General features: G+C 58.1%; 1 protein-coding gene across 1 annotated transcript; it reads right to left on the bottom strand.

Moving 5' to 3' along the window:
* Positions 1-258: 258 nt before the first annotated feature.
* LOC132808982 (single-strand selective monofunctional uracil DNA glycosylase-like) lies at positions 259-13244 on the bottom strand. Its single transcript, XM_060822374.1, has 3 exons — positions 13136-13244; positions 8502-8802; positions 259-6235 (listed from the first exon to the last, which is right to left on the bottom strand). Exons 2-3 carry the CDS (start codon positions 8760-8762, stop codon positions 5681-5683), a joined length of 816 nt encoding a protein of 271 aa, XP_060678357.1. The 5' UTR covers positions 8763-8802; positions 13136-13244; the 3' UTR covers positions 259-5680.
* Positions 13245-16743: the final 3499 nt, after the last annotated feature.

Genomic DNA, 16743 nt, shown 5'->3' with positions numbered 1-16743 from the left:
GAGAGGGAAAGAGAGAGAGACGGACAGAGAGACAGAGACTTTACGGGCTGTTGCACAGGAACAGTAAGAGGCCATTCAGCCCGTCTCCTCTATCAGCCTCTTGCTCCTCCCTTCCCCCTCCCCTCTCACTCACCCCTCCCTGCCTAACTCGCCATTACAAACCCAGACAAAACCCGCGGCCCTACTGGTTAACCAGCCTCCCATCACGGGGAAAATAAGGCACCAAGTGTGCAGCCGTTAATTTGGAAGACGTGTCAATTTTCAGGCAAGACTGTGCGTTTATTATTTTTTTTAAAATCTGTACATGATTGTATTCTGGGGGGGGGGGGGGGTACACACTCCCTCTCCCTCTCTCCCAGAAGGTAAGAAAACAGAGCCAGGCAGTTGGATCTGACAGAGAGGTTCTCACAGACATGGAGTACGCGGACGTTAGTCTGATCATTTCTCCCCCAAGTAGGGTTCCCATGGCTGTCCCTGTCAAACACTCCCAGGGACAGGGACAGCACAGGGTTAGATACAGGGTAAAGCTCACTCTACACTGTCCCCCATCTCACACTCCCAGGGACAGGGGCAGCACGGGGTTAGATACAGGGTAAAGCTCACTCTACACTGTCCCCATCAAAAACTCCCAGGACAGGGACAGCACGGGGTTAGATACAGGGTAAAGCTCCCTCTACACTGTCCCCCATCAAACACTCCCAGGGACAGGGGCAGCATGGGGTTAGATACATGGTACAGCTCACTCTACACTGTCCCCATCAAAAACTCCCAGGGACAGGGGCAGCATGGGGTTAGATACAGGGTAAAGCTCACTCTACACTGTCCCCATCAAACACTCCCAGGGACAGGGGCAGCATGGGGTTAGATACAGAGTAAAGCTCCCTCTACACTGTCCCCCATCCCAGAGACAGGGGCAGCATGGGGTTAGATATAGGGTAAAGCTCACTCTACACTGTTACCCCCATCCCAGAGACAGGGGCAGCACGGGGTTAGATACAGAGTAAAGCTCCCTCTACACTGTCCCCCATCAAACACTCCCAGGGACAGGGACAGCACGGGGTTAGATACAGGGTAAAGCTCCCTCTACACTGTCCCCCCCATCCCAGAGACAGGGGCAGCATGGGGTTAGATATAGGGTAAAGCTCACTCTACACTGTTACCCCCATCCCAGGGACAGGGGCAGCACGGGGTTAGATATTGAGTAAAGCTCCCTCTACACTGTCCCCCCATCAAACACTCCCAGGGACAGGGACAGCACGGGGTTAGATACAGGGTAAAGCTCACTCTACACTGTCACCCCTATCCCAGGGACAGGGGCAGCACGGGGTTAGATCCAGGGTAAAGCTCACTCTACACTGTCCCCCCCATCAAACACTGCCAGGAAAGGGACAGCACGGGGTTAGATACACAGTAAAGCTCCCTCTACACTGTCCCCCCCCCATCCCAGAGACAGGGGCAGCACGGGGTTAGATATTGAGTAAAGCTCACTCTACACTGTCCCCCCCATCAAACACTGCCAGGAAAGGGACAGCACGGGGTTAGATACACAGTAAAGCTCCCTCTACACTGTCCCCCCCCATCCCAGAGACAGGGGCAGCACGGGGTTAGATATTGAGTAAAGCTCACTCTACACTGTCACCCCCATCAAACACTGCCAGGAAAGGGACAGCACGGGGTTAGATACAGAGTAAAGCTCCCTCTCCATCGTCCCATCAAACACTGCAGGGAGAGGGAGAGGCAGAGTAAAGTGTTTCGTAAGGAATAAGCTTATCCAGGTGAAATTTCTAAGGCTGAAAAGTAATTGGACATACGTTGAAATCTGACATGCTTGTAGTGAGACCTACTTCAGAGCAACATCTGTTCCCTCACCCTCTTGCAGGAGCATCGATATTGTATTCTTTCTCTCTCTCTCAACTCCCTCCCATCTGAGAGAGGTCGGAAATGGGGGGTTGGCGTGGCAGAGTTTATATAAAACTTGGAGATGAGGGGGGTATGAGCTCTTCCTGAGGGGAGGCTACCAATACAGTGAATCAGCTGAATCCAGTCCCTCCCCCAACACCAGAGGCTGAGTGGAAGATGAAGGACAAAGTTTTTACAATCAGCAAAGGATCGAGGGGTTGTAGGGATTGGGGAAGGTAAGTACAGCGAGCTCGATGGGCAGAATGGACTGCCCTTGCTCCCAGATCCCCTCAGCTTAATATCAGGAGGATAGCTTATCGACGGGCAGGATGCACACAGACACAGAGACACGCGTGCGCGAGCACACACACACACACACACGCACGCACACACACACAGGGAGAGAGATATGCGCAGAGACTGACACACAGATGTGCGCATACATACACACACAGACACACACACACATGGAAAGAGAGATATGCACACACAGACACGTGCTCACACGCGTGCTTTCACACACAGGGAGAGAGATGTGCACAGAGACTGAGACACGCACATGTACACACACGTGCGCGCGCACACACACACAAATACAGAGATACACACATACAGGGGAGAGATATGCACAGACGGAGACATGGGCACACAGGCAGGCACAGAGACGCACACAGATACACACGCACACACACATAGATACAGACGCGCACACAGATAGATACAATACACGTGGATACACACGCGCACACACACAGATACAATACACGCGGATACACACGCGCACACACACACACAATACACGCGGATACACACGCGCGCACACACACAATACACGCGGATACACACGCGCACACACACACACACACACACACACACAATACACGTGGATACACACGCGCACACACACAATACACGCGGATACACACGCGCGCACACACACACACAATACACGCGGATACACACGCGCACACACACACACACACACAATACACGCGGATACAGACGCACACACACACAGATACAATACACGCAGATACAGACGCGCACACAGATAGATACAATACACGCGGATACACACGCGCGCACACACAGATACAATACACGCGGATACACACGCGCACACAGATAGATACAATACACGCGGATACACACGCGCGCACACACAGATACAATACACGCGGATACACACGCGCACACACGCACATATACAATACACGCGGATACACACGCGCATACACACACACAGATACAATACACGCGGATACACACGCGCGCACACACACACAATACACGCGGATACAGACGCACACACACACATACAATACACGCAGATACAGACACGCACACAGATAGATACAATACACGCGGATACACACGCGCACACACACACACAGATACAATACACGCGGATACACACGCGCACACACACACACAGATACAATACACGCGGATACACAAGCGCGCACACACACACACAGATACAATACACGCGGATACACAAGCGCGCACACACACACACAGATACAATACACGCGGATACACAAGCGCGCACACACACAGATACAATACACGCGGATACACAAGCGCGCACACACACACACAGATACAATACACGCGGATACACAAGCGCGCACACACACAGATACAATACACGCGGATACACAAGCGCGCACACACACACACAGATACAATACACGCGGATACACACGCGCGCACACACACACAATACACGCGGATACAGACGCACATACACACATACAATACACGCAGATACAGACACGCACACAGATAGATACAATACACGCGGATACACACGCGCACACACACACACAGATACAATACACGCGGATACACAAGCGCGCACACACACACACAGATACAATACACGCGGATACACAAGCGCGCACACACACAGATACAATACACGCGGATACACAAGCGCGCACACACACACACAGATACAATACACGCGGATACACACGCGCGCACACACACACAATACACGCGGATACAGACGCACATACACACATACAATACACGCAGATACAGACACGCACACAGATAGATACAATACACGCGGATACACACGCGCACACACACACAGATACAATACACGCGGATACACAAGCGCGCACACACACACACAGATACAATACACGCGGATACACAAGCGCGCACACACACAGATACAATACACGCGGATACACAAGCGCGCACACACACACACAGATACAATACACGCGGATACACAAGCGCGCACACACACAGATACAATACACGCGGATACACAAGCGCGCACACACACACACAGATACAATACACGCGGATACACAAGCGCGCACACACACAGATACAATACACGCGGATACACATGCGCGCACACACACACAGATACAATACACGCGGATACACATGCGCGCACACACACACAGATACAATACACGCGGATACACATGCGCGCGCGCACACACACACACACACAATACACGCGGATACAGACGCACACACACACAGATACAATTCACGCGGATACACAAGCGCGCACACACACAGATACAATACACGCGGATACACATGCGCACACACACAGATACTATACACGTGGATACAGAGACACACAAACACACACACACACACACACCTGCCTTTCTGCATTGTTATTTAGTTTAGTGTCAGTCACAAGGACCTTTCATTGAGCACCCGGGAGGTGGGAAACTATTTCCAAGCGAGTGTTGGTCACCACAGAGAACATGGGCGGGGGGTGGGGGGGGGGGTGGGGGGGGGGGAGGGGAGGAGCGGTGTGGTCACTGATAAATGGGAATCAGGTAAAGAACCTGAGGTTCGCGGGGGGTTGCTGGTGGGGAGGGGGTGAGGTGAGGAGGAGAATTAGTTTCGACGACGGGGCGGTGGTGGGAGTTATTGCGATCCTGGGACCCGCTGCCCGAGAGTGGGAGGGGGTGGAGGGGGGGGGTGGGGGAGGTGGGAAGCAGGGGAAGGGGAGTGGAGGTGGGGGTGGGAGTTGCAGAGTGGGGCAGTTTTGGATCAGTGTTTTTTTGGGGGGAAGTGGTGGGCAGTCAGTGGGTCAGGGTCAGAGGGAGGACTGGGGTTAAAGGTCGACAGCGACTGGGGCAGGGGTCACAGGTCAACGGGGGTCAGGAGGTCTCAAGGGGCTCTGTGGGGGGGGGGCAGAGGTTGTCGGGCGGGGAGGAGGAAGACAGAGGGTGGTCAGGGTTCAGCCGGGGGTCACGGTCGATGGTCAGTGGGGGCTGGGGTCAAAGGCCAGCGGGGTCAGGAGGAGAACAGGGTTCAGTTTGGGCATGGGGTCGGAGGTCGGCAGGAGGACAGGTTTCAGTTTGGGGATGAGGTCAAAGGTCAGGAGGAGAACAGGATCCAGCCAGGGGTTTGGGGGGGGATTCAGCAGGGGTCAGGTGGGGTCAGGGGTCAGCACGACACCAGGCTGAGGGTCAGCAGGGCATCGGGCTGTGGGTGGGGGCAGGGGTCGCTGGGGGGTCAGGGGTCAGCAGGGTACCGGGCTGTGGGAGGGGTCAGGGGTCGCCGGAGGGGTCAGCAGGACTGCGGGTGGGGGCAGGGGTCGCCGCTGGGTCAGGGGTCAGCAGGACACCGGGCTGCGGGTAGGCGCAGGGGTCGCCGGGGGGGTCAGGGGTCAGCAGGGCACCGGACTGTGGGTGGGGGCAGGGGTCGCCGGGGGGGTCAGGGGTCAGCAGGGCACCGGGCTGTGGGAGGGGGCAGGGGTCACCGGGGGTCAGGGGTCAGCAGGAGGTCAGGGGTCGGCAGGGATCTCCAGCAGCTGGGCGATCCCCAGCTCCCGCAGCACGGTGGTGGCCACTTCCTGCCATCCCCGGTTGGCTCTGGCGTTGCGGGGCGAGGGGTGGGGGAGGACCGCCACCCGGATGGGGGCCCCCGACCCGGCCAGCGCCCGCCGGGCCCTCTGCTCGGCCAGCCGGCCGACGGCGAGCACGGTGCTGACCCCCAGCAGCTGGGCCGCCCTGGCCAGGGAGTCACCGCAGCACTCCAGCAGCTCCTCCCGGGGCCCCGCCGGCAGCTCGGCCGGGGTCAGGTTGCGGCCGGAGGGGCCCAGGAAGGCCAGCGGGCAGAGGTTGTGGACGAAGCAGTGGCGGAAGAGCGAGGCGGGTCCCGGGGGCCCGCACAGCGACCGGAACAGGCCCCAGAAGCGGGCGCCGCTCACCTCCGAGCGGGCGCAGCCCAGACCCAGCACCGGCCGCCGGGGGTGCTCCCGAGGGGGGCGCGAGACGGAAGCCAGCTCAGGACCCAGGCCCAGCCAGTCCCGGACGCTCTCCAGCTCCCCGAACGGAACCTGCAGGGGAGGGGGTAGGGGGGTGCGGGAAAACAGAGAAGGCGAGTGAGCAGTCAGGGTGTGACGGGACAGAGAGAGGTGGGGGGGGGGGAAGGAGACAGGACGGCGAGAGGGGGGAAGGAGGCGAGAGGGGGGAGGGAGACGAGATGAGACGAGACGGCCAGAGGGGGAAGGGAGACGAGACGGCGAGCGGGGGGAAGGAGACAGTGAGGGGGGGGAAGGAGACAGTGAGGGGGGGAAGGAGACAGTGAGGGGGGGAAGGAGACAGTGAGGGGGAAAGGGAGACAAGACGAGACGGCGAGAGGGGGGAAGGAGATGAGAGGGGGGGAAGGAGGCGAGAGGGTGAGGGGGGGGAAGGAGGCGAGAGGGGGGAAGGAGGCGAGAGGGTGAGGGGGGGAAGGAGGCGAGGGGGGGGAAGGAGGCGAGGGGGCGAGAGGGGGGGAAGGAGGCGAGAGGGGGGGAAGGAGGCGAGAGGGGGGGAAGGAGGCGAGAGGGGGGGAAGGAGGCGAGAGGGGGGGAAGGAGGCGAGAGGGGGGGAAGGAGGCGAGAGGGGGGGAAGGAGGCGAGGGGGGGGGAAGGAGGCGAGAGGGGGGGAAGGAGGCGAGAGGGGGGGAAGGAGGCGAGAGGGGGGGAAGGAGGCGAGAGGGGGGGAAGGAGACAGTGAGGGGGGGAAGGAGGCGAGAGGGGGGGAAGGAGGCGAGAGGGGGGGAAGGAGGCGAGAGGGGGGGAAGGAGGCGAGAGGGGGGGAAGGAGGTGAGGGGGCGAGAGGGGGGGAAGGAGGCGAGAGGGGGGGAAGGAGGCGAGGGGGCGAGAGGGGGGGAAGGAGGCGAGAGGGGGGGAAGGAGGCGAGAGGGTGAGGGGGGGGAAGGAGGCGAGAGGGGGGAAGGAGGCGAGAGGGTGAGGGGGGGAAGGAGGCGAGGGGGGGGAAGGAGGCGAGGGGGCGAGAGGGGGGGAAGGAGGCGAGAGGGGGGGAAGGAGGCGAGAGGGGGGGAAGGAGGCGAGAGGGGGGGGAAGGAGGCGAGAGGGGGGGAAGGAGGCGAGGGGGGGGAAGGAGGCGAGAGGGTGAGGGGGGGGAAGGAGGCGAGAGGGGGGAAGGAGGCGAGAGGGTGAGGGGGGGAAGGAGGCGAGGGGGGGGAAGGAGGCGAGGGGGCGAGAGGGGGGGAAGGAGGCGAGAGGGGGGGAAGGAGGCGAGAGGGGGGGAAGGAGGCGAGAGGGGGGGAAGGAGGCGAGAGGGGGGGAAGGAGGCGAGAGGGGGGGAAGGAGGCGAGAGGGGGGGAAGGAGGCGAGGGGGGGGAAGGAGGCGAGAGGGGGGGAAGGAGGCGAGAGGGGGGGAAGGAGGCGAGAGGGGGGGAAGGAGACAGAGAGGGGGGGAAGGAGGCGAGAGGGGGGGAAGGAGGCGAGAGGGGGGGAAGGAGGCGAGAGGGGGGGAAGGAGGTGAGGGGGCGAGAGGGGGGGAAGGAGGCGAGAGGGGGGGAAGGAGGCGAGGGGGCGAGAGGGGGGGAAGGAGGCGAGAGGGGGGGAAGGCGGCGAGAGGGTGAGGGGGGGGAAGGAGGCGAGAGGGGGGAAGGAGGCGAGAGGGTGAGGGGGGGAAGGAGGCGAGGGGGGGGAAGGAGGCGAGGGGGCGAGAGGGGGGGAAGGAGGCGAGAGGGGGGGAAGGAGGCGAGAGGGGGGGAAGGAGGCGAGAGGGGGGGAAGGAGGCGAGAGGGGGGGAAGGAGGCGAGGGGGGGGAAGGAGGCGAGGGGGGGGGAAGGAGGCGAGAGGGGGGGAAGGAGGCGAGAGGGGGGGAAGGAGGCGAGAGGGGGGGGGGAAGGAGGCGAGAGGGGGGGAAGGAGGCGAGAGGGGGGGAAGGAGGCGAGAGGGGGGGAAGGAGGCGAGAGGGGGGGAAGGAGGTGAGGGGGCGAGAGGGGGGGAAGGAGGCGAGAGGGGGGGAAGGAGGCGAGGGGGCGAGAGGGGGGGAAGGAGGCGAGAGGGGGGGAAGGAGGCGAGGGGGGGGAAGGAGGCGAGAGGGGGGGAAGGAGGCGAGAGGGGGGGAAGGAGGCGAGAGGGGGGGAAGGAGGCGAGAGGGGGGGAAGGAGGCGAGAGGGGGGGAAGGAGGCGAGAGGGGGAAAGGGAGACAAGACGAGACGGCGAGAGGGGGGAAGGAGACGAGACGGCGAGAGGGGGGAAGGAGGGTGGGGGACAGACAGCGAGGAGGGGAGAATGTGCGAGCGAGCGGGTGACGGTGTGTGTGTGTGTCGGACGGGAGAGCGCGCGGACCACGACTCACCCCGGTCTGCACCATGCCGAAGGGTCCGGGATTCATTCCCAGGATCAGCACCTCCTTGGGGGAGCAGCAGTAACGCTCCACGTAGGCGCGGTGCGGTTCCCAGGCGTACTCCAGGGGATTGTAGATGTAGCTGACGGGAGCCGGGAATTCTATCCCCTTCAGCCTGGCGTTCAGATCCAGCTCCTCCTGCAGGAATCTCCCGGCCAGACCCTCCGGCAATCCATCCCCGCCGAACGGATCAGGTTCCACCAGGGACTCCATCCAACGAAAACTTCGGGAACTGTCACCCCGAGGTCACATGCTGGAGGTGGGGGAAGAGAGAGAGAGAGAGACTGAGATAACAGGGACACACAGAGGCAGGGAGAGGGCGACACGGGGGAGAGAGAGATGGGGGAGGGGGGACAGAGAGAGAGAGAGACAGGGAGCAGGAAGAGAGAGAGACAGGGAGGGGGAAGAGAGAGAGAGAGAGAGACAGGGAGGGGGAAGAGAGAGAGACAGGGAGGGGGAAGAGAGAGAGAGAGAGAGACAGGGAGGGGGAAGAGAGAGAGAGAGAGACAGGGAGGGGGACGAGAGAGAGAGAGAGACAGGGAGGGGGAAGAGAGAGAGAGAGAGACAGGGAGGGGGAAGAGAGAGAGAGAGAGACAGGGAGGGGGAAGAGAGAGAGAGAGAGAGAGACAGGGAGGGGGAAGAGAGAGAGAGACAGGGAGGGGGAAAGAGAGAGAGACAGGGAGGGGGAAGAGAGAGAGAGAGAGACAGGGAGGGGGAAGAGAGAGAGACAGGGAGGGGGAAGAGAGAGAGAGAGAGACAGGGAGGGGGAAGAGAGAGAGAGAGAGACAGGGAGGGGGAAGAGAGAGAGAGAGAGAGACAGGGAGGGGGAAGAGAGAGAGAGAGAGAGAGAGAGACAGACAGGGAGCAGGAAGAGAGAGAGAGAGAGAGACAGGGAAGGGGAAGAGAGAGAGAGAGAGAGACAGGGAGGGGGAAGAGAGAGAGAGAGAGAGACAGGGAGGGGGAAGAGAGAGAGAGACAGGGAGGGGGAAACAGAGAGAGAGAGAGACAGGGAGGGGAAGAGAGAGAGAGAGACAGAGACAGGGAGTGGGAAGAGAGAGAGACAGGGAGGGGGAAGAGAGACAGACAGGGAGCAGGAAGAGAGAGAGAGAGAGACAGGGAAGGGGAAGAGAGAGAGAGAGAGAGAGAGAGACAGGGAGGGGGAAGAGAGAGAGAGAGACAGGGAGGGGAAAGAGAGAGAGAGACAGGGAGGGAGAGAGAGAGAGAGAGAGAGACAGGGAGCAGGGAGAGAGAGAGAGAGAGAGAGACAGGGAGAGAGAGAGAGAGAGAGAGAGACAGGGAGCAGGGAGAGAGAGAGAGAGAGAGAGAGAGGGAGAGACAGGGAGGGGGAAGAGAGAGAGACAGGGAGGGGGAAGAGAGAGAGACAGGGAGGGGGAAGAGAGAGAGAGAGAGAGACAGGGAGCAGGAAGAGAGAGAGAGACAGGGAGGGGGAAGAGAGAGAGAGAGAGAGAGAGACGGGGGGAGGGAAGAGAGAGAGAGACAGGGGGGGGAAAGAGAGAGAGAGAGAGAGAGAGAGAGAGACAGGGAGGGGGAAGAGAGAGAGAGAGAGAGACAGGGAGGGGGAAGAGAGAGAGAGAGAGGAGGGGGGGAAGAGAGAGAGAGAGAGAGAGACGGGGGGGGTAAAAAAGAGAGAGAGAGAGACACGGGGGGGAGGGAGAGAGAGAGAAAGATGGGCGGGGGAGAGAGATGGGGGGGAGAGGCCAAGAGAGAGAGACACACACCCCCACCCCCTTCCTAAAATACACACTCCCGCCCACTAACCAGCACGAGACCCCAATAACCAGCCAGAGACCCCAATGTCCAGCCCGAGACCCCAATATCCAGCACGAGACCCCAATATCCAGCACGAGACCCCAATATCCAGCAAGAGACCCCAATATCCAGCACGAGACCCCAATATCCAGCCAGGGACCCCAATAACCAGCCAGGGACCCCAATATCCAGCCCGAGACCCCAATATCCAGCACGAGACCCCAATAACCAGCAAGAGACCCCAATAACCAGCCGGGGACCCCAATAACCAGCACGAGACCCCAATAACCAGCACGAGACCCCAATATCCAGCACGAGACCCCAATAACCAGCCAGGGACCCCAATAACCAGCCAGAGACCCCAATAACCAGCCAGAGACCCCAATATCCAGCAAGAGACCCCAATAACCAGCCGGGGACCCCAATAACCAGCACGAGACCCCAATATCCAGCACGAGACCCCAATAACCAGCCAGGGACCCCAATAACCAGCCAGGGACCCAAATAACCAGCAAGAAACCCCAATATCCAGCACGAGACCCCAATAACCAGCCAGAGACCCCAATAACCAGCCAGAGACCCCAATTTCCAGCAAGAGACCCCAATATCCAGCAAGAGACCCCAATATCCAGCAAGAGACCCCAATATCCAGCCCGAGACTCCAATATCCAGCCCGAGACCCCATTAACCTGCCAAGGACCCCAATATCCAGCACGAGACCCCAATATCCAGCAGGAGACCCCAATATCCAGCAGGAGACCACAATATCCAGCCAGGGACCCCAATATCCAGCAGGGGACCCCAATAACCAGCAAGAGACCCCAATAACCAGCAAGAGACCCCAATAACCAGCCAGGGACCCCAATAACCAGCAAGAGACCCCAATATCCAGCAGGGGACCCCAATATCCAGCTAGGGACCCCAATATCCAGCAAGAAACCCCAATATCCAGCCTGGGACCCCAATATCCAGCAGGGGACCGCAATATCCAGCAGGGGACCGCAATATCCAGCAGGGGACCGCAATATCCAGCCAGGGACCCCAATATCCAGCAAGAGACCCCAATATCCAGCAAGAGACCCCAATAACCAGCAGGAAACCCCAATAACCAACAAGAGACCCCAATATCCAGCCAGGGACCCCAATAACCAGCAGGAGACCCCAATATCCAGCCAGGGACCCCAATAACCAGCAGGAGACCCCAATATCCAGCCAGGGACCCCAATAACCAGCAGGAGACCCCAATAACCAGCAGGAGACCCCAATAACCAACAAGAGACCCCAATATCCAGCCAGGGACCCCAATAACCAGCAGGAGACCCCAATATCCAGCTAGGGACCCCAATAACCAACAGAAGACCCCAATATCCAGCCAGAGACCCCAATATCCAGCCAGAGACCCCACTATCCAGCCAGAGACCCCAATAACAAACCGGAGCCCCCAATAACCAGCAAGAGACCCCAATAACCAGCTAGGGACCCCAATAACCAGCAAGAGACCCAAATATCCAGCCAGGGACCCAAATATCCAGCAAGAAACCCCAATATCCAGCAAGAGACCCCAATATCCAGCAGGAGACCCCAATACCCAGCAGGAGACCCCAATATCCAGCCAGGGACCCCAATAACCAGCCAGGGACCCCAATAACCAGCCAGGGACCCCAATATCCAGCCAGAGACCCCAATAACCAGCAAGAGACCCCAATATCCAACCCGAGACTCCAATATCCAGCCCGAGACCCCATTAACCTGCCAAGGACCCCAATATCCAGCAGGGGACCCCAATATCCAGCAGGGGACCCCAATATCCAGCCAGAGACCCCAATAACCAACAGAAGACCCCAATAACCAACAGAAGACCCCAATAACCAACAGAAGACCCCAATATCCAGCCAGAGACCCCAATATCCAGCAAGAGACCCCAATATCCAGCAAGAACCCCAATATCCAGCAGGGGACCCCAATATCCAGCTAGGGACCCCAATAACCAGCAAGAAACCCCAATATCCAGCCAGAGACCCCAATAACCAGCTAGGGACCCCAATATCCAACCAGGGACCCCAATATCCAGCAGGAGACCCCAATAACCAGCAGAAGACCCCAATATCCAGCCAGGGACCCCAATATCCAGCCAGAGACCCCAATAACCAGCAGGAAACCCCAATAACCAACAAGAGACCCCAATATCCAGCCAGGGACCCCAATAACCAGGAGACCCCAATATCCAGCCAGGGACCCCAACATCCAGCCGGAGACCCCAATAACCAGCAAGAGACCCCAATAACCAGCAAGGGACCCAAATAACCAGCAAGGGACCCCAATATCCAGCCAGGGACCCAAATATCCAGCAAGAAACCCCAATATCCAGCAGGAGACCCCAATATCCAGCAGGAGACCCCAATATCCAGCAAGAGACCCCAATATCCAGCAAGAAACCCCAATATCCAGCAAGAAACCCCAATATCCAGCCAGAGACCCCAATATCCAGCCAGGGACCCCAATATCCAGCAGGGGACCCCAATATCCAGCCAGAGACCCCAATATCCAGCCAGAGACCCCAATATCCAGCAGGAGACCCCAATATCCAGCAAGAGACCCCAATAACCAGCAGGAAACCCCAATAACCAACAGAAGACCCCAATATCCAGCCAGAGACCCCAATATCCAGCCAGAGACCCCAATAACCAGCAGGAGACCCCAATATCCAGCCAGGGACCCCAATATCCAGCAGGAGACCCCAATATCCAGCCAGTGACCCCAATTGTCATTAAAAGCACCCAGTACACACCCAGCCACCCCAGGCGGACGGTAAGCACCTTAACACGTTGCAAATAACGACCCAAAATCCCCAGAGCGCGCTTCCAACCCGAGGAAACCTCAGCAAACACCACCCGGGCCTAGCTCGCACCGCGAAGCCTGCCTCGCGCAGTGCCCGCCGGGAGTTGTAGTCCCGGGGCCGCCGGGAGTTGTAGTCTTCGCCGTGAAAGGGCGGGCCGTCTGCGCAGGCGCAGAGCCCCGGAGTGGTTTTTTTTCTCTCTCTCACCGTCCCTCAAAAGCAGGAGCAGCCGGGACATGCGCCGTGTCGGCCGGCGGCGCGGACTACAACTCCCGGCGGGCCGAGCGGCGGCGCAGGCGCGTTGCCACACACTCTTTGCAACAGCAGCGCCGCCGGCGGCGGGGAGGGGAAGGGGCAGGCTGGGATGGGAAATCCAGGTGAGTGAGAGTTTAGTCCAGGTGAGAGTGAGTTTAGTCCAGGTGAGAGTGAGTTTAGTCCAGGTGAGTGAGAGTTTAGACCAGGTGAGGGTGAGTTTAGTCCAGGTGAGAGTGAATTTAGACCAGGTGAGATAGTGTTTAGTCCAGATGAGTGAGAGTTTAGTCCAGGTGAGTGCGAGTTTAGACCATGTGTGAGTGAGTTTAGTCCAAGTGTGAGTGAGGTTAGAACAGGTGAGTGTGAGTTTAGTCCAGGTGTGAATGAGTTTAGACCATGTGTGAGTGAGTTTAGTCCAAGTGTGAGTGAGTTTAGACCATGTGAGTGAGAGTTTAGTCCAGGTGAGGGTGAGTTTAGACCAGGTGAGAGAATTTAGACCCGGTGTGAGTGAGTTTAGACCAGGTGAGGGTGAGTTTAGACCAGGGGAGAGTGAGTTGAGTCCAGGTGAGAGTGAGTTGAGTCCAGGTGAGAGTGAGTTGAGTCCAGGTGAGTGTGAGTTTAGTCCAGGTGAGAGTGAGTTTAGACCAGGTGTGAGTGAGCTTAGACCAGGTGTGAGTGAGTTTAGACCAGGTGAGAGTGAGTTTAGTCCAGGGGAGAGTGAGTTTAGACCAGGGGAGAGTGAGTTGAGTCCAGGTGAGAGTGAGTTTAGTCCAGGTGACAGTAACTTTAGTCCAGGTGAGTGTGAGTTTAGACCAGGTGAGTGTGAGTTTAGTCCAGGTGAGAGTGAGTTTAAACCAGGTGAGAGTAACTTTAGTCCAGGTGAGAGTGAGAGTTTAGTCCTGGTGAGAGTGAGTTTAGTCCAGGTGTGAGAGAATTCAGTCCAGGTGTGAGTGAGTTTAGACCAGGTGTGAGTGAGTTTAGTCCAGGTGAGAGTGAATTTAGACCAGGGGAGAGTGAGTTTAGACCAGGGGAGAGTGAGTTTAGCTGAAAATGTGGTGCTGGAAGAGCACAGCATTTCAGGCAGCATCCAAGGAGCAGCAAAATCGACGTTTCGGGCAAAAGCCCTTCATCAGGAATAAAGGCAGTGAGCCTGAAGGGTGGAGCGATAAGCTAGAGGAGGGTGGGGGTGGGGAGAAAGTAACATAGAGTACAATAGGTAAGTGGGGGGGGGGATGAATGTGATAGGTCAGGGAGGAAAGGGTGGAGTGGATAGGTGGGAAAGGAGATAGGCAGGTAGGACAAGTCCGGACAAGTCATGGGGACAGTGCTGAGCTGGAGGTTTGGAGCTCGGGTGAGGTGGGGGAAGGGGAAATGAGGAAACTGTTGAAGTCCACATTGATGCCCTGGGGTTGAAGTGTTCCAAGGCGGAAGATGAGGCGTTCTTCCTCCAGGCGTCGGGTGGTGAGGGAGCGGCGGTGAAGGAGGCCCAGGACCTCCATGTCCTCGACAGAGTGGGAGGGGGAGTTGAAATGTTGGGCCACGGGCGGTGTGGTTGATTGGTGCGGGTGTCCCAGGTGAGTGTGTGCTTAGACCACGTAAGAGTGAGTTTAGACCAGGTGTGAGTGAATTTAGACCAAGTGAGAGTGAGTTTAGACCGGGTAAGTGTGAGTTGAGTCCAGGTGAGTGTGTGTTTAGACCGGGTGAGTGTGAGTATAGACCAGGTGAGTGTGTTTTAGACCAGGTGAGTGTGAGTTTAGACCAGGTGTGAGTGAGTTGAGATCAGGTGAGTGTGTGTTTTAGACCAGGTGAGTGTGAGTTTAGACCAGGTGAGTGTGAGTTTAGACCAGGTGTGAGTGAGTTGAGATCAGGTGAGTGTGTGTTTTGGACCAGGTGAGTGTGAGTTTAGACCGGGTGAGTGTGTGTTTAGACGGGTGTGAGTGTGAGTTTAGACCGGGTGAGTGTGAGTTTAGACCGGGTGAGAGTGTGGTTTAGACCGGGTGAGTGTGTGTTTAGACCGGGTGTGAGTGTGTGTTTAGACCGGGTGAGTGTGTGTTTAGACCGGGTGAGTGTGAGTTTAGACCGGGTGAGTGTGAGTATAGACCAGGTGAGTGTGTTTTAGACCGGGTGTGTGTGAGTTTAGACCGGGTGAGTGTGAGTTTAGACCGGGTGTGAGTGTGAGTTTAGACCGGGTGAGTGTGCGTTTAGACCGGGTGAGTGTGAGTTTAGACCAGGTGAGTGTGAGTTTAGACGGGTGAGTGTGAGTTTAGACCGGGTGTGAGTGAGTTTAGACCGGGTGAGTGTGCGTTTAGACCGGGTGAGTGTGCGTTTAGACCGGGTGAGTGTGAGTTTAGACCGGGTGTGAGTGTGTGTGTAGATGAAGAGGGAAATGTTAAGCTGGAGAGAAGCTTTGTAAAACATGCAACGGTTCATAAAAGACTTGGTCATAGAGACGTACAGCGTGGAAACAGACCCTTCGGCCCGACCCGTCCGTGCTGACCCAGATATCCCTAACCTAACCCGGTCCCCATTCCCCCAGCACTCGGCCCCATCTCCCTCTAAACCCTTCCTGTTCCTGTCCCCCATCCACCTTTTAAATGCTGTCATTGTACCAGCCCCCACCCACTTCCCTCTGGCAGCTCCTCCCACACACGCACCACCCTCTGGGGGGGGAAAAGTTGCCCCTCGGGTCTCTTTCCCCCCCTCTCACCTTAAACCTACCCCCCTCTAGTTCTGGACTCCCCCACCCCAGGGGGGAAAAGACCTTGTCTATTTACCCCACCCCCTCGTGATGTTATAAACCTCTATAAGGTCACCCCCTCAGCCTCCGACGCTCCAGGGAAAACAGCCCCAGCCTGTCCAGCCTCTCCCTGTAGCTCAAACCCTCCGACCCTGGCAACGTGCTGCCCCTCGGTGGTTTTGTCAAAATGCAACCCTTCGTGTTTATCCGAGTTAAACTCCATCTGCCGCTCCTCAGCCCATTGACCCGACGGATTGAGATCCCTTTGTGATCTGAGACAACCCCTTGTCTGTCCAACGCACCACATTCAAATAGTTTATATATAAATGAGGAAAAGCAGAGGACCCAGCGACACTCCACTGGTCACAGGCCTCCAGTCTGAAACGCAACCCTTCCCCATCACCCCTTCACGGCTGGCAATGCACCTTAGACAGTTCAGACAAGGTTCACACACTCCCACACACTCCCACACACTCTCACACACTCTCTCACACTCTCTCACACTCTCTCACACTCTCTCACACTCCCACACACTCTCACACACTCTCACACACTCTCACACACTCTCACACACTCTCTCACACTCTCACACACTCTCT

Source organism: Hemiscyllium ocellatum (assembly GCF_020745735.1).
Source record: "Hemiscyllium ocellatum isolate sHemOce1 chromosome Y unlocalized genomic scaffold, sHemOce1.pat.X.cur. SUPER_Y_unloc_1, whole genome shotgun sequence".
In the NCBI taxonomy this organism is placed as follows: domain Eukaryota; kingdom Metazoa; phylum Chordata; class Chondrichthyes; order Orectolobiformes; family Hemiscylliidae; genus Hemiscyllium; species Hemiscyllium ocellatum.
The sequence above is the reverse complement of the archived record's forward strand: the minus strand, read 5'-3'. Positions and strand labels throughout refer to the sequence as shown.

Coding starts and splice junctions, on each gene's coding strand:
- LOC132808982 (XM_060822374.1), bottom strand. CDS start 8,762: ATGGAGTCCCTGGTGGAACCTGATCCGTTCGGCGGGGATGGATTGCCG. Junction 6,236..8,501: donor TCGGCATGGTGCAGACCGGG/GTGAGTCGTGGT, acceptor CCTCCCCTGCAG/GTTCCGTTCGGGGAGCTGGA.